Raw genomic sequence first — 17,987 nt, forward strand, 5'->3', positions numbered from 1 at the left:
AAATTTTTTCGAAAATTTGTAATCGAATCAAATAACATTAGGTTAACCGGTCGATCAATTGAATTAACCAAAAATTTTAAATAATATATATTATATATTTAATGTTTTTATTAATTCGATTAAAACAAAGTTTAAACACTCATAAGACTAAATAATATATAAATATAAATATAATATATTAAATATTTAAAATTTCGATTAATTTGATTTCCTTCCTATGCCAAATTTGTACAAAAAATTTACTTGTTATGAACAATGAATTTATTAGGGGCAAAAGTTCAGTTGAACAAAAATGTGGCACTGCACTAGGCACATTCCCCTTTATTGTGTACCCGGAAATCTCTCGTGATGGGAACTTGGACTCACCGATTCTATTTCTCATTTTTTGTACATCCAATTCGATTCAATTCCAGTCCGAATCATGAGCAACTCCCATGAGCTAATGAAGAAAAGATTATGAAAAGTTCAGAAAAATTCCACTGTACCTGAAATGGTGACGGGTGGGTTGATTTCAACAACGGTTGCCTGCCCTTCCGAGAGTAATTGTGGTAATGTGTTGGCCTCCTTGGGCTGCACTCCTACCCCGGTCCATATAGTAACGTGAGGCCATTCATTTTTTGAGATTATCTTTTCGTCGTCAATGGAACCAAGTTGGGCTTGCAGTGCAGCCATTTTATCAGTGAACAGAAGAGCATTCAGTTCCACAGGAACCTGACGATGAAGGTAAAGACTGTAACTAGCCACAGATGTGACACCATGACTTCTCTTATGAGCAAGAGTCACATGAGCCTTCTTGAGGAAGTCATCCATATTTTTTTCCTTGAGGAATGCCTCGACGTCGGCGTTCATACCAGACAACTGTTCATTCACCGGAATTTCCGTTGCTCAGATTTCTGTTCAAGGAATTCAGAAAAAAATTTTGAGGACAAAAAATTTCGCTCACCTTGTCAAGGAGGCCCTTGACTTCTGCAGCAGGTATATTGACAGCAGCGAAAACAACAGTTCCAAGTTTCTTCTCAGCACTTGGTAAGGTGTAGTCACCCTTTGCTATCTTTCTCAGTTGTTCTAATACTTGCTGAACTGCAAACTCAAATGGAACCTGACAAGAGACCAACGAAAGAAATTCAATGCGTCTCAATTCGGAATTTATAGTTTCAAGGCTCACAATCCTTATTGGGTAACCAACGAAAGAAATTCAGTGCGTCTCAATTCCGAATTTATAGTTTCCGGGCTCACAATCCTTATTGGGTAAGGACCAAGTCCATAAGTACCAAGAAGAGAGTTAGCGAGAGCTGCTGGAAAATGTAATTATACAAACTAACCAACAGTACTATTGTAGACAGCTATAAACCAAGAATTTTTAAGAAAATAGAGGTGAAGAAACCCTGTCCCCTTTTACTCAAAAAAATGCATGCTAGTAGAAGATGATGATAATGATGTTGACCTGAATAGAATTAAGATATTCAGCATTGGTGGATACGATGTCCCTTGATTTCTTCTCCCATTTAACCCACTCCTGTGCGTATGAACCTTTATTTGACTCCAATCTAAGGAAAACAAGAAAGGAAACAAGTAAATATATCCATCAAAATTAAAGCGCTAACAAATAATAATAGTGCCACCAATAAAAGAAACCCTGTAATAGAAATCAATAATACTATAATCAGTTCAGGGATCATTTAGAAGGAAACCAATTTTGAGAACCTGCATCCGACTTGTTGATCCACTTGTTTTGTTCACTTTTTTAGGAAAAGACTCTTCCGAGGAAACAATACGTCCAAAAGTTTAAAGAATCATACTAATTTGTGCAAACAAATAATGTCTTTAAGACTTCTTTTACCAACCTTCCATGTCTCTTAGTGTGAAGATTGTATAGATCTATTCCCTCTTCCAACACTGATATCAAAGAAGCAGGTAGGGGACTCCTGGAGTTGGAAGAAATAAACAAAACATTAGTCTGATAAAAAGCAAGAAATAAGTGTCATTCAATTGCATTTCATATGATAAGCGAATTTTTATCATATATTGGGCGAAGGGAAGGATGATGATAAAATACCATAGAATCAATATTTAGAGGATAGTACAATCATACAGATCAAATAGGCTGGTTGCCACCACTAATATATTGTTACTTTCCAATTCTCTTTAAATGCTTTATTTTCTTTTTAATTATTTTTTCTTGGCTTCTCTTAACATTCAAATAGATATCCTTATTAATATTCACCTTATTTCTAGTCTCCCTCATTCTTTTTGATGGTTCCTTCGTTTGTTAAGAGTAAAATAATTATTAAAATAGCTTAGTAGTTTCGGTGCCAATATTCTCACCTGTCAGGTTTCAGCAATGGCATCTTAACAAGAGAGCCAAAACGTTCAACCAATTCCTCCTCAAAATATTTGCGACTCTAAATATTTGAGCAGTTGTTAGATATTATTCAAGGGAAAGAGGACTGAGACCAAAGTTGGGACAGCAAAGTACCTTTCCATCATAAAGGTGATAAAACATTAGCATGACATAGCCAACATTTGGAGATGACTTGTCGAGATTACCCTAAAATTTAAAGATTTTTGAGGATTAGCTAGATAATAACAACTGCGAGAGTGATGTTTACATAACAATTAAGCTTAAAAGAAACACAATTGAGTACCGGATGATTGACTCGCTGAAGCACACGAAACATGAAAACAGCTAATGCATCAAGTGCAAATGGATTTGAATCGGTCCCTGCAAATTGATGGGGAAATTTATCTAAACTGAAACAACTTGTTTTCTTTTCTTCCTTTTGAAGAAAGTTATGTTACACACAACAAAATATGATTATAGTAACAAAAATATTTGTATCAACCATTTAACATAATATTTGGCACCCTAAATAGTCAATTTCAGAACTAGAACCAGAGAGTGAGAGTTAAATTGGCTTTACCTTTTTAATAACTAATTCAATTAGTTAAATGAATATAATAATCTCTAAAATTTCAATTTACTAGTCCTACATAAAACCTCATGTTTACTTAATTTTATATACCAAGTAACTTGGGCACAACAGTCATTTAATATATATCAATATAAGTATATTAAGTCCGACTCAAGTAAATATTTTATTTAAGAAGGAATCAAAGCCAGATATAACAACATGCCTTAAAAGTACCAGAAATTACCCAAATCTAAAAATTGAGACAATCAAAATTAGAGCTATGTTCCTTTCCTCGGAAGGGAAAGCTATCTTACATGATAAAATAACCCAAGACCCAACCTATGCAAAACAACTTGACTGATGAAATGACCGATTCTAACCCATTTGTTTGCCACTATGGTCGAACAAAAGAAACAGACCAGGCAGTGGCGGATCTTGACATTAAATTTTGATTGAGGGGTCAAGTATAAACAGACGTCAAGATAAATTTCTAAAAATTTTGGGGTAGCCATTATATATATGAAAGGAAATTTAAAAAAGAAATTGAGGAGTCATATTCCAATTTTTTGGGGAGCCAAGGCGCCCCCTCCCTCCTTATATGCTCCGACCCTGCGGATTAGTTTATCTGTATACCACCCTAAATTAGAAGTTTGAATTGAAATAGCAAGGATAATTTTAAGACAACCATATGCAGACAAGATATCAGACTAGCAAAGAATAGATGATTTAACTTTTACAACAGATAAGGGAGAGTGGGAGGGGGAATTTATTGGCACAGATATAACCTTCAGAATCAGGTATGATAGGAACAGCTGAAGCTCTGGTGCTATGGCACATGTTTTCAATCTGGCATATACAAAAAGGACAGTCAAATAAATAATTGTGAAAAACCAACTCTTACGAAATTATAGCAAACTCAGAAAATTAAAGCATCTCATAAGCTTTCACTTTTTCAAAAGCCCAAATCATAAGTTCACTTCCCTGCTGCTTAATTTGGGCAGTGATACAATACTAATAATAAGAAAACTCCTTAGTACATCCACAATCAAGCAAACAAACTAAAGACAAGGAATTGGAAATTTGTGATTGTTATTGACATAGAAGATGTCTCAAGTCAAACTAAATGAACTTCTTAACCGACTCAATTGTAAGCAAATATATTCTCCATTAAAAGGCATGAATATCATATATATTATGTACATTTATGACTAGTATTTCTTGTACCATATAAAGGACAATATCAAAATGTAATCACTTTGGGGTAGCTAATCTTTCAAATTATGTGTCGTTTTCATCCATATAAACTTTTTGATCATCAATATAAGAATCAAGATATACCATCATTTGTATATAGGATATACGAATATTCAATTAGGCTTTGTTTCGTATGAAGGATCGAAATGAGGATAGAAAATTTGTTAATCTAATGGTAAGCTAGAAAATAAGAAAATGACAATGAATATCAAGCATTTGATTGACGAGTTCTCTATCCTTAGTACCAAGCAAAGCCTAAAAGTAGACAACTTAGTATTTTTGTAGTGCAGCTATCAAAAGTTGACAATACAGTGCTAAAGTAGCAGCTGTCAAACCAAACCCGCATTTATCTTTTGTTAATTCCATTGAAAACGTGCACAGTAAAACTGTGTCAAACAATGAGACTTGCCTGTTTCCAGACTTCCTCGTTTGGTGCATTCTTATCAGCAAGTATTATAGAATAGGGCTTTTTCTTGCGCTCGTCAGCAATTTTGGGCCAATATCGTCCTGTTAATACAAATAGCATAACATCGATTACTTCACGTAATTCTTAACAAACCAATAACACATCATCTCAACTGCAAGTAGCATTCCTACTATTGGTCTAACAGAAGCAAGGGCTGTGAACCATATCGAGATGTATGGCCGAACTACTATATCTGTTTGACATGACTAAATGTAATTCGTTCAATTGATATATTTTTGTTAGATTTCACCTAACATATATCAACCATGTTACTAAAAAATGACAATTTTTGCTGAAATATTTTGACAAACTGTACCATACAAGTTGCTTATTACTTCAAGCAATAATTTATATACTGATTCCAACTGAACATTGACATTCGACAGTTAATGCTGTTGATACTCCAACTATTTCTACCCTGACTATCCGCGCGGGGGGGAGAGGCCTAGATAGACATATGCATAAAACAATTGGGCATATACATACTTTTAGTTACAATCAAGAGTTAACTAAAATGCTCAATTTCACTGAAGAGAAATGTTTTCAAACCACCAAAGGACACATGTTATGGGTCAATTTCACATTTATTATATACCTTTGATAAGGTCACCCATCAAACTCTGAACTGGTCGATCATCTCCAAGTCCTCCTGGGGTATTTAATAGTTCTCTGCAAAGTGCAGACTTTGCACAACCTGGTATGCCTGAAAATAGCAATTATGTTAAGAAAAATACACAAACACAAACAGTAAATAGTAAAAAGAACAAACCAGAAAATCTTAAAACATTCATAAGAAAATGCAATATTAGATGATTTGATGCACATATTGATTAATATAAGCCTAAAAGAATTGCTAACCATTTTGAAAGTAGCATTAAGCAGATTTTCCATGAGATACATGACTGGAAAACCACATGAATTTTAAAACAAACCATCACACAGGTAACTTGGACAAATTTACATTATTTGGAAAACTAAATTGAGAGGACCCCACATTAGTCCTAATTCTTTATCTTTTAGGAATATCGTGGAAGTGGATATGAATACACAAAATTATGCCACTATATAGTCGATCAAGTTTAAGCTGCAAGTTGGATAGCTAAACCACCTCGTTGTGGTACATCAATAAGTTAATTAGGAAGAAGATTCATCTAAGAATGAAATTTTTGGAAACTTTTAACAAATCCCATGGTCCTATGATCGGTTCTCAAAACTCTGTTTGCCATCAACACCACAAGATCCCAACTTTTAGTATCCAAAAAAAAACACACCACAGAACTGCATAAATAACAGTAAAAAGTATTATCAACAAGACAAGTGAGGCTTCAGCCAATCCGAAAAACAATATTACCTGGGAAAAATACAATCAAACCCTCTTTGTTCTGAATAGTGTCCTTGACTGAGGGACTAAGACTTTCTGGTGCTGCCTCCCGTTCAGTCGCAAGATCACCCTCTTCATCCATGCCTCCCTCAACAACTGCCAAGAAATCTTCGGTCCTTACCAAGTTCCCAGCAGATCCAATTAGAGCCTGATTTTCTGGACTGCGTTTTGCAAACTGTTCAAGAAATGGCTCTGCTTCAGAAAGGTATATTGCTGATGATAATTGTCTGTTCCCACATTTCCTTCGAATATACACAGCCCTGGAATTCGGCATGAAATATAAATAAAAACCTAAGAAAAGTACCGGAGAATGAAATCACATCCAAGTGTACCAAATTAAGTTTTCAACATTACCATTCATCAAGCATCTTGCTGAGTGCTATCTGCTTTCCTGCTGAAGTGCCCCAAATCTTCATTTGCCTAAATACCAGGAAGGAACAAAATTCTCCATAAACGACCTTAACCTACTACACAGATTTATTTGATAACACATATGAAACAAGAGAAGAGGGAGAAAATTTAATACTTAACATGGCAAAGAGATGCCTCAGCATCTAGCCATGATTACTATCCAAAACCAATAACCAATGCCTCATATAAATTAATTACTATTTCCCCCACACAAAAATAGATTGTTACTAACATGGGAGAGAGATGTCTCAGCATCTAACCATGATCACTATCTAAAACCAAGAACCAATGCCTCATATAAATCAGTATACCATTTCCCCCACACACACAAAAAAAGATTGTTACTTACTATAATTCACTAAATAGAAGAGCATCACACTACTTTCCTTTCAAAATTTACCTCAGGTAGTAAGCCTTGTAAGCAGCTGGACCATCCTTGAAAAGAACTGACAACCCATTGCGGATCAGAAATGTTCTCAACTGGGAAGGAAAAAGCATGATAAAATCAGAGTTAAAATGAATAAAGCTTTCTTGAAATGAATGTACATCCTCTAGCAATCTCTCTCTCATAATAATGCTTAAAACGCTAAAGAGTCATGCAGGAAACATAATAAGCCTTGTATTTATTACAACCTTGGTTTTAAAAAGCGTAAAGCGCCTAGGGTCCTAGACGCCGAAGCGCTAAGGCGCTAAGCGACAGCGCTCGCTTTATGCACACGAAGCGCCAGAAAGGCCGAAATTCACAAAAAAAATACAAAATATTTATAAATTATCTTATAAATACTTAAATATCAAAGTGTCAATACATATATTCAAAACTTACAAGTACTTAAACACCAAAATATAATTCTCAATTTACTTATAAGTTATAAACACTTAAATACTTATATACGATTAACCATACGACTATATGAGCATATTAATCTCAAAAGATGGTCTACACCAAAAGTAGTCTAAAGTGAGACGAACAAAAGTATTTTTCTAAACCCTCAATTCCTTATAACTAAAAATCCTCTAAATCATCATCGTCATCAACTCGGACAACACCATCTCCTTCATCACTAGACACTCCAATATCTTCTTCCATCTCATCTTCCATCTCATCTTCATCAACTAAGCATCTACGAGATGGTCTGCTAGAGATAGGATTATGAGCAGGAGATTTTCCTTTATCATTTCTCGATGGTCCGGCTCCATCATTCACTACTTTTGATGCTCTAGTTAGATAACTAGGCTCATATGCACCGGAAGCGTTAGCAACATCACTCTATGTCAAATCCTCAGCAACAAACACCGCCTCATCATCATCTTCATTATCTTCCATTCTTCCCATCAACCACACATTGCTCTCATCAATATCTTGCAAAAGAATGGGATCGGTCTCCTTTTAGCTCGGCGCTCCAAGGCATGATTGAATTTCACAAAACCATGTCATTCAATCTAGATTGTGCCAATCTATTTCGTTTCTTAGTATGAAGCTACAAGAAAAAAAAAAACCAAAACTGATAATATAATAGCCCGCTAAACCCTAAATAAACCCAAAAATCGTATATGCTAAAGCCCAGAATCGTATCTTCTAAACTCGCGATTAAGCGCCGATTAGCGCTTTGCTAAAAGCGCTGCAAAAGCGCCGATTACCACCGCTTAATGAATTCGTAGTGCTTTTGCTATGCTGAAGCGCCAGGGGCCTCGCTCGAGTAGCTTAGCGCTTTAATCGCGCTTAAGCGGCGCTTTTTTAAACTAAGATTACAACAACTTCAAACTGCAATTCTGAGCAAGGAAAATATACCACTTTCAATTAATACGATGAAGAATCATGAAACCTTATCTCTATAGTAACTAAACAAAAGCTCATTGCATCAAGAGGTTTATAAGTATACCTTATATGTAAGGAACTTCAATTTAATCATTAGATTTGAATCTTCATTGGCTAAACCATCTATTGTGGATGTGCTACTGCCATTATTTACATGTCGTACTACATCATTGTTGCTTTTTGCAATTTCAGCAGCTCGTTCCGCGTTTGCCTTGAACAAATTAATATCAATAAAAAAACCTGAGAATAAACAAAGAGCATGAGAATAACAAACTTTTTTTTCACTCAGGGTAGTATTATTTCTTGAATGCTTTTATAGGAAAGAAGAAAATGGGAAGTAACATCATCACACAGGAAAATGGGAAGTAATATTGTTCAAGTGAAGACTAACAGCAACAATGTTTAGAGCAAATTCAATCAAATTTAACCCAGGTATTACCCATCAAACTGTTTGAATTTACCATTTCACATTTTCAGATAAAAAAACCTGAACTGCTTAATCAATTTTTGGGTTAACCAAACAACATAATACTATTTGCTTTCTCAATAGAATATTCCTTCCAATAATTAGATTGTCTAAACTCTTATCAAGGTCTAATAGAAGATATCCTATTATACACTCATCATGTAAAAAAATTGTTTTTGCAGATAAGATGTACAGGTAGCATACAAATTGTATGAGCTAAAGTTGCAAAATATATTTGAATTTGTAAGCAACTAGCAAAAAATAACATATTAGAATAAGAAGGAAAAGCTTATTATGCACGGGTACAAGATGAAGAAAAAAGCTTCAAAAATAAAAACAAGATTAACAATTTTACGAGCACCAAATACTCACAAATCACAACCATGTTCCTAAAGACTTGAACATGAATCTTTTTTTAAAAGGAAAGTCTAGGTATCTAGATAAAACATATTTACCTCGATAAAGTGGCCACAATCCTGGCTTGTGCCTGAAACATTAAAAAAAAATCTTCAGTAAGAAAATGCAAAATAACATGAATTTTAAGAACCTATAAGAAGAACAGAAAAAAGATGGTCATATATAAGGAAACTAAGAATTCAAGAAATACCTTATCTCTTTCTGATAACGTCTAAATGCCGAGTCACTATGAACATGGATGACCATTTTATAGAAAAGGTTATCACTTGATACAGATTCAGCTTTGTGGAAGTTATGATAACATTTGAATGCAGCTGGAAAACGTTTTTCTCTCATCAAACGAATCATTTCCTGGTTTAGCAAATAAATCAAATCAGTATTCCGCATGTAAATTAATTTGGAAACAGGATTTAAAAACCAAACTTCAATCAATGTAGGAAGCTAAATTGGCTACTCAAAGGGAGTGCTTGTTGACACCGCAAGAGGCAATGCTACAGGGCTTCAATTTCTGCTGGGCTGGTTCATAACTAAAGATGGTAAAAGCTTTTTTCTGCTCTTTTGCATAGAAGGGTATGAAGGGAGGATTAACAAATTGGTAAGTTGAGCCCAGGCTACTTGATTTGCTTCATTTCAGGGTTTAGGTGGTTGTGTGTTTACCATTGGGTCAAGTAATTGAATGTAGGAGGTTGATAGTTCATGCAGTCCATTTTTTGAGGTTATTCAGGGTTCAATTTCACAGGTTGAATAAGCACAAGTTGTACATGTGGAAGAAAAGGAGAAGGGAGAATGGTCTACCTGCAACTTAGCCGTTGAATAATCAGCAGGATGAGCTTGCAAAAATTTAGAAAGTACAGATCTGTCTGCATTTCTTGAATGTGAATCATACCAGTCTGAATGATCAGGACAGAAGGAAGAACCAACATTATGAAGGAGGGCCTTTATTTGCTGCGGTGGTTTCAAGAAAAGCAAAAGGTTGAAATTTAAAAGTAGATCATAATTGATAGAATTTATTAGTCAAAAGTATAAAAAATAACCAGAAGACAAGTATAGCATTCCATAAAGGAAATTCCATTTCACCTGTTTTTCATCAGTCCTATTTACAGCACAAATTTCTCTTAGACTTGGTCCCAAATCTATGCCAGCTGACAGAAACAGGGAAATTCCATAATTCAATAGCAGAATTAATTGGTTTTGACCAAAGAGATACATGTCTTTAACAGCCCAAAAATAAACTTATCTGTCCGTGACAAGAAAAAACTCGATAGGGAGAGAGCGGGATACATTCATCTAACCATAAAAATATATTTTTAAAAAAATAAAGTGAATGTCACCATAATTGAGAGTAATAATTCACAGGTTTTGCTTGAAGCTAAGGAATCAACAAATGAAGGAATATGATGATACAAGCTAATGTAGGCATAGGCAAGGGTATTTAGAAATCCGAGTCTAGCCCAGTAGGGTCATACAACCACCCTTAGAAGGTGGCATCTTGCAGATCTGAGGTTAATTCTCATCACTGACAAGTGACAATCCATTCTCTATCCCCAGGTTACAGCCTCCTTTGTACAAAAAAGAAAGGGTAAGGCCATAAAGATGCTTGTGCATTTTGACGAGGAATTAAACTATCTGGACCTGGTTGAACCATAGTAGACATCATGTGCTTTCTAGATAGCTCATTCTGCTTCTAACTGTAAATCAAGATGTTCTCCGCTTAACAGCGTGTTAAGAGTGATTTAAGGGGGAAAAACTTGATGAAAGACAGGCGTCTTCACAAGAAAATTACTTGAGCGACAAAAAACATAAATAAAATGCAGGAGAACATGTGTCATTATACCTCCGTCAGCTGGTGGAGAAGGATGATCTTTCAAGACCTCCTCCATGTGTTTTGTGCTCTCATGAGTTACAATACGAGCTACAAGACCCTCCAAGATTTCTCCCTGCACCTTAATATGATCTTTTGAACCTGCACGCCAATAAAACGGTGATTAAATGCTGCTCAATTACTTCACAATAAATTCATTTGAAGTTACAAGAGAGAAGAAGTACAACATGAACTGAATCCAATAACACTGAACTTAACTTTTGAGTATGCTAAAAAGAGATTTTAGAATAACATATAAAATGTACTATTACACAGCCTAGGCGATAAGACCCCATATTGCTTCAGATAAAAGTACAAAAATATGCTCACCTCCTTTAGGTAAGCCACAAATTTTGAAAAATAATTTATATCAAATAACAAAGTAGTTCTTTATATCATGTCTAGAAAGCTCAAAATATATGATCATTTAATGACATTAAAGGGTTCATTACATTCTTAATGTGTTTTAAAGATTAACAGCTGCATAATTAAGCAAAAGTCATAATTAAATACTAGCACAGTGTCTAAAAAGAAATTAAAGGGACACTTGAACATGCCTTCCATAAGCATTTTTCCTTTTAATTACATTTAGTACATTAAATGCCGTCTATTCTTTCATCCTACTTTCTCATTTCAATATCTCTCACAGTCCCGCTGAGTGGTAATAGATGGACTATAACTACATCATGCAGAATTGATTGTTCATATGATTCTTCCATGGTACAACGAAAAATAAGAGAGAAAGATGGGAATGTTGTTGCCGTTTTTGAAATGTAAAATCACCTCAGTAAATGGAAATAATTCCAGTATAATTGGATTTGTTGAAGAAACAGAAAGTGAAAACTGAAAGATATTTTAAGTAAAAAACTTTTACCAGGTACAGATATATCCGCAACTTCATCAAGAGCGCTACATACAGAAGTTGCTGTTCCTTCTTCATATAGCAGATCATAAGCAGCAAAAAATGATGTAACTGACTTCCTTCATTTATAGAAAAATAATCAGAAGCCATAAATTGCAGTTTCATAATATATATGCATCTAAGAGCAAAACACATGAGAGCACCCAAAATCAAGAAATTATACTTGCAAACCACAAAGAAAAATGCAATTGCAGAGAATAAATGCAGAAAAAATATGTTGTTTGGGGGTGAGGGTGGAGGGATGATGCTTAAGAATGGAAAATAAGCTAGTACTGTCACAAGCTTGCAATGAGCAATGTTAAGAAACTCTGAACTTACAAGTCAAAGCACAGATAAGAATTCATCCCAATTATACTGTAAAGCACAAATGTGAATCCATTCCAAGTATAACAAACAGAAATTTGAGTTTAAATTACTTCTCAAAGAACTCAAGGGAAATAAAAGTGATTTCCAAAAACAAATATAAATTTAGAATTTCCACTTTCTTGTTGATAACTTGATTAAACAAGTCTCCAGCAATCACAAGAACAAACTAGAACTGAAATACTAGCACAAATATCTGATCCTCGGTCATCACTATAACAGAACCTTTCAAGACCATATATTTTAAAACAATATAGATCTAAAACAATTAATCATATCACTTCTTGAATTACGGTAACTAAAAGTCCTATATCATCACCTTGTTGAGAACAACCACACATGATTAGTTGGTAGACACCATTTACGACAAAAAGCAATCACTTCAGGAGTGGAGTAGAACTTTGGCTTTCCATTGCCCAATTCAGTGACAGCTGTCACTACCGCTGAAGGAACCAATAGCGTGTAAACATTAGCATAAAGCACACAATTTTAAAACATGGAAAATATTACTGAAGATAGTTACATCACAAACCATATAAAACAATTTTAATTCTTAAAAAGTGAAACAAAAAACCAGTATTCCCTCTTGCATCTCATTAACTAAGATGAAAAGGCTATTTTATTGACTGTTTATTTTTACTGAAGTACCCAAGTCTGACATCGTGTCTGACATATGTCCAAATATGGCCAAATTTCAAAATCCTGAAAAATAGTGTGTGTCGGGCACTTGTGCATATCTCACAGCCAAGTCCGAGAAACGTATGAATAAAATTACCCTTATGGGTCCCATATCATACGACAACACTAACAGAGAGACTCTACATATTGATAAATATGTTACTTTATATTACTATATGTTTAAACAATTTTGTTAATCATCAACAAATTAGATTGACAGCTAGTTAGACACATAAAATATAAGAGACAAAAACTTAACCATAGTCATCTCGAGGACGCTGTCCATGGTCTCCTAGAACTGCAGTTACCAACTCCATTGATATGGAAATTCGATTCCGCTGAAAGAAATTACAAAGAAATAAACCTATCAATTAAGAAGCCTAAATAAATTTTAACAACCATTTGATCAAATAAATGATCAAAATCTTTTTTCATGAGCCTTCAAATTAAATCCATAATGACAATCTTCTTTCATGAGCCTTTAAATCAAACCATCACCATGTCATCAACCTCCACTACATTAGCAATATTTATATACGTACAAATGAAAAGCAAAAATAACATGCAAGTGCAACATATAGATAGGAAATCAAGCGAACTCTAATTGGCTAGAATGTCATGAATTAATAACGTTTTAATTTTGCATATTTCCTTTGCACTTTATGTTCGTCCACACTAGTTACTTAGAATGATACCTCGACAAAATAATTGAAACACTGAAATAACATACAAGAGATAGAGATTGAGAAAACTCTAATTGGCTAGAACAATATGAATTAATAATATTTTCATTTTGTGGATTTTCCTTGCACTAATGTTCATCCAAACCAGTTGCTTAGAATGCTACCTCAATGAAATCATTGAATTGAGCTTGCATATCTCCAGCTCTACTTCCCCAAGCCTCACGAAACATGCGCCCAAGAACAAATACACCAACAGCAGTGTAACTGCAGCAAAAGAGTAAATCCATCAGCTGGGGAACAACAAAAGAAACGATAACAAAAATGGAGAAAATTAATAATCCTTAATATCCATTTTTCAAGATTATAGATTCCCCAACCCCTAAAAAAGGTAAGGCACCTTTACCAAGGCAGAGAAACTTCTACGCTAAGCATCCATTTTTCAAAGGAGAGAAATACCTAAAAGGAGTATCTCATCAACACATACTCTCATGCACTTTTTATATTTTAAGAATTGAACCTTGCAAAAAGGGGGTATGCCTATCTCTCTGCAGTCTATGGTATAACAATTACCTTTTCTTTCCAATACACTGCACATCTAATACTGATTTTCCACACAAAATATAACCAAAGATAAAAAAACAAAGTATACCTATGCCATTGCATAACAATACCTCACCCAATGGTTAATTGAAATATCTATAAATGCATAGAATCATTAAAATAGAGAAACAAAAGAATGATAGCCAAAATAAATTTTAAACTAAGGGAGGGAGAAGAGGATTCAAGATTGGCTGAGCATACATGTTTCCAAAGCTGTTTTTAGCATAGGCTCCACCCTCATGACCAGCATACATAAAAAGAGATCCAGAGTGTTTAAGTGAAACCTGCAGTAATTTCAAATGTATAAGAAATAAAAATTGTTTTCAGAACAAAAGTAATAAAAAAATAACCATCGTTCAGTTGTCACTTTCTACTTGCTACTTTTGGAAAATTTGAACTAAAATCTTGAGAATACAAAGTATGAAATTAATTTAATATACAACAATGTAGTTGATATACTTACATTAATAAGCATTTACTCATTTTCTAACAAACGGTACGATTCTGTATTTTGTTCCTACTCTTTCAATTTCCTTTTGAATAACTTTCCAGGGAAGTATCAAAATCAACTCTTAGAGGAACTTAAAAGAAAATATCTTAAAGTTATCATGTCAATGGCCTTTTTGAAATGATGTACAACAACCTTTTAGCTAAAAGAAACATAAGCTTCTGAGTAAAGAACATTCACCACTATTCATTTTCCCTTTTTTTTATAATAAAGGTAAAGTATAGCGTGATCCATACCTCCAAAGTAGCCAAGCCTTTAGACACCATCTCGATCATCCGTATCCTAATCTAAACACAATATATGACCATAATCAAAACGAGTAAAGAGAGGGGAAAAGGACTTCAAATCGCTTCGCTATCCAATAAAGAGGAATTTTTTTAAAGAAATTGTTTACCTCCTGATCAGACTTTTCGTTCTCAAATTTCGGATAGAAAGTAGCTCTGATTTGAGCGAGTGAATAAGTCGAATTGTCAACTTTGAAGTTTTCTAACAAATTAGACTTCAAAAAGATTTTACTCAAATCAACAGTTTCCTTCTCGGTTTGGACATCAACAGGGGTAAGGGTAGCACTAGCGACAGCGGCGTTGGATCCAGTCACGGTTCCATATGACTTCGGCTTCCAAATTTGTCCCTCGGAGATACTCAAACCACCGAGTTTGGTAGTAACGGCCTCATCAACCGATGAAGAAGCAGATGTAGCGGCATTATCAACCGATGAAGAAGCAGATGTAACGGCATCATCAACCGATGAAGAAGCAGATGTAACGGCTTTTGGCTTTGAATTGGGTTTCCATTGTTGTTCTCTATTTCCACCGCCCCTTCGCTGCATACAAAATCAGAAAAAACAAAAGTTCCTTCTCAGCGAAACAGGTGAAACAAACACTACTTCTTCAGAATTAAATTCAAAAGAAAGTTGAATAACCTGATTTTGGGACATGATCAGATTAGAGAACTGACGAGGACGAGACAAAGGAAAGCAATAGAAAGAAAAAAGAGAGGATTTATGAGCAGCAGATGGATGGGTGAGCGTGCAGAGAACTCTTCGCGAGGCAGACATTCAATATTTGGAGAAATGGAAGTTTTGTTAAATATATTAGGCGTAACCGCCTCAGCCTGAGACTGGCACAAACTGTTCTGTTACACTCAAGAAACAGCAGCTCTTGTAAAATATTCCGCTACCCTAACACACTTGCGCCCGGATAAGGTGGACTGGCCCACTTGCGCCCGGTGAAGGTGGATTTACAAATTATTTTTTATAAAATTGTAGATCTCTATGAACATATATATATATATTTAGGGGGTGTTTGGTTAAATGATTGTGGAACATTTTCATGTTGATTGGCTGGGAATCTCATTTTCGGTAATGTTTTATTACTAATAGTAGATTTTTTGGAGTATATTACCGGGAATGTCATTACCTCCCTTCCCTTAGGTATTGTAACATTACCGACATTTTGGACTAAAATGCCCTTAAAATTTTATTTTTATTTCAAAAATATCATTCTTCTGTCATTGAATAATAAAAATTCTACGAAGGTTAAATTACAAATTTATCTTTAAATTATTTTAGATTTATAAAAAAAATATATAATTAAAATTTTATATGAAGTTCAGGGGTTAAAAAATTTACCCTTTCATTAAACTTTTTTTATATTTTTAATTTTGTAAAAAAATTATATAAATATTATGAATTTAATTTTTTAAAGAAAATATATAAATATTTTACAATTTGTAATATTATACAAATATATAATAAGGACAATTTGGTCAAATATACATTCCAATAATCTTTTATTCCTTTAACCAAAAACGGTAATCTTACATTTTTGCTAAACCAACCAAACACAAAATACAACATTCCTAATAATCTTATTCTCTGGTAATCTTTTATTCCCACTGGTAATCTTACATTCCGTGAACCAAATGCATCCTTATATGGTGTAAAATTAACCAGAATGAAAATATATATAATATACCAAACAATGTATAGTAGAATGAGACATTAAGTCTTTTAAGTAAGGTTAGGAGTTCAAATTCTAGTGTTTGCGAATGAAGCAAATTGGGGTTGCTCTCGTCTCTAAAGTACCTAATCTGGATTAATCGATCAATAGATAAGATATCAATGATTAATTCAAAAATATATATTACGATAAACAATTTAAATTATTTAGAAATTAAAGAATTTAAAACCTCTTAAGCTTTTTTTAAAACATTTTCATAACATATTTTTAAATTTTTTTATATTAAAATTTCAAATAGTATCACATAATGTTTTATAATTGTTTCATATTATTTCATACAATGAAGATAACAATAAATATAATTTGTATATCTAATTTGACTAAAATATAATTTAGATATTGATTCAGAAACAAAATTAATTTAAAAGATTAAATTATTTTTTATTGTAAAATGTCTATAATATCGCATTCTTTCTTCACTAACATGCAATTTTGTTTTTCCTTTTTAATTAAAATCTTGCAATTTTTACGAATCCCTCCCTATGGTATTATATTTTTCACTTTTTATGTATGTTTTTGTAAGACATTGATGAGTCAGGTTTATTGCTTATTTTAATAGGATTGATTCAAAATTGTTGGGTCAGATTTTTCAAAAAAAAAAATTGTTGGGTCAGGATATTTGTAATCCAAGTTAATTCAGTCACGTTACTCTTCGATAGAAAAGTATAATCAAGAACGTACCATATCTTATCTAATTCAAATAATAAATACATAATTTATTTCTCATCGGTCATTATTTTAAGCGATTATATTATTATTTCAAGAAATTCACATAATTAAAAAATATACGAAAAAAAATTCCTTCTTTAGCCAATTTTTTTTAAATATGATATTTTATTAGAGGCCAATAGGTCATCAATTACAATATGTCTTATAAATCTGGCTCATCCAGAAAAAATCGTAACAGATTGGGGTTTGACAAAGCCCATTACGCTAGAGCATGTGCTACTCTATTAACCTCTCTATTAACATAGAAAACTTTTATCTCGAGGAGAGCAGCCCTCGAGCCTTGTTGAGTAACAATTTGATAGTAGAAACATCTTTATTGCAGTTAACGAGCCTATTTACAATTGTAATTGCGTCGCCTTCGACAATAACTCCATCCCCAACCATTTTCAATAGCAAATTTAGTCCCTTGAGTGAAAGCTTCCACTTCAGTACCCTCTGCAGAATTAGGATATTGGATCCGTCTACACATTCCTCCAAACACCATGCCATGAGCATCACG

General features: G+C 33.8%; 1 protein-coding gene across 4 annotated transcripts; it reads right to left on the minus strand.

The window, feature by feature from the left end:
* Window positions 1-241: 241 nt before the first annotated feature.
* LOC120194154 (tRNA ligase 1-like) lies at window positions 242-15,810 on the minus strand. Of its 4 annotated transcripts, XR_005522948.1 has the most exons (29): window positions 15,661-15,810; window positions 15,475-15,561; window positions 15,133-15,408; window positions 14,975-15,025; window positions 14,432-14,514; window positions 13,795-13,894; window positions 13,207-13,285; window positions 12,589-12,712; window positions 11,859-11,965; window positions 10,958-11,086; window positions 10,201-10,265; window positions 9,919-10,068; window positions 9,314-9,474; window positions 9,162-9,193; window positions 8,305-8,480; window positions 6,825-6,904; window positions 6,368-6,433; window positions 5,984-6,273; window positions 5,228-5,335; window positions 4,576-4,673; window positions 3,698-3,758; window positions 2,646-2,722; window positions 2,477-2,548; window positions 2,326-2,402; window positions 1,845-1,925; window positions 1,445-1,547; window positions 944-1,099; window positions 405-858; window positions 246-374 (listed from the first exon to the last, which is right to left on the minus strand). XR_005522948.1 is itself a non-coding variant. In XM_039196544.1 (28 exons), exons 1-28 carry the CDS (start codon window positions 15,793-15,795, stop codon window positions 466-468), a joined length of 3,417 nt encoding a protein of 1,138 aa, XP_039052475.1. In that variant the 5' UTR covers window positions 15,796-15,810; the 3' UTR covers window positions 242-465. The 4 variants fall into 4 exon arrangements, 3 of the variants coding, with proteins under 3 accessions (XP_039052475.1, XP_039052476.1, XP_039052474.1); XM_039196544.1 differs by having other exon boundaries at window positions 242-858; window positions 15,133-15,433; window positions 15,500-15,561; XM_039196545.1 differs by having other exon boundaries at window positions 242-858; window positions 10,201-10,268; window positions 10,970-11,086.
* Window positions 15,811-17,987: the final 2,177 nt, after the last annotated feature.

The sequence above is a fragment of the Hibiscus syriacus genome, unplaced genomic scaffold (genome assembly GCF_006381635.1).
Source record: "Hibiscus syriacus cultivar Baekdansim isolate YM2019G1 unplaced genomic scaffold, ASM638163v2 tig00116997_pilon, whole genome shotgun sequence".
Lineage (NCBI taxonomy): Eukaryota > Viridiplantae > Streptophyta > Magnoliopsida > Malvales > Malvaceae > Hibiscus > Hibiscus syriacus.

Excerpts from the sequence above, each read along its gene's own strand:
- LOC120194154 (XM_039196544.1), bottom strand. The coding sequence starts at position 15,795 with ATGTCTGCCTCGCGAAGAGTTCTCTGCACGCTCACCCATCCATCTGCT. Across the intron at positions 12,713-13,206 it reads GCGTCCTCGAGATGACTATG|CGGTAGTGACAGCTGTCACT; the intron begins GTTAAGTTTTTG and ends TGGTTCCTTCAG. Across the intron at positions 6,434-6,824 it reads TACAAGGCTTACTACCTGAG|GCAAATGAAGATTTGGGGCA; the intron begins GTAAATTTTGAA and ends CCTGGTATTTAG.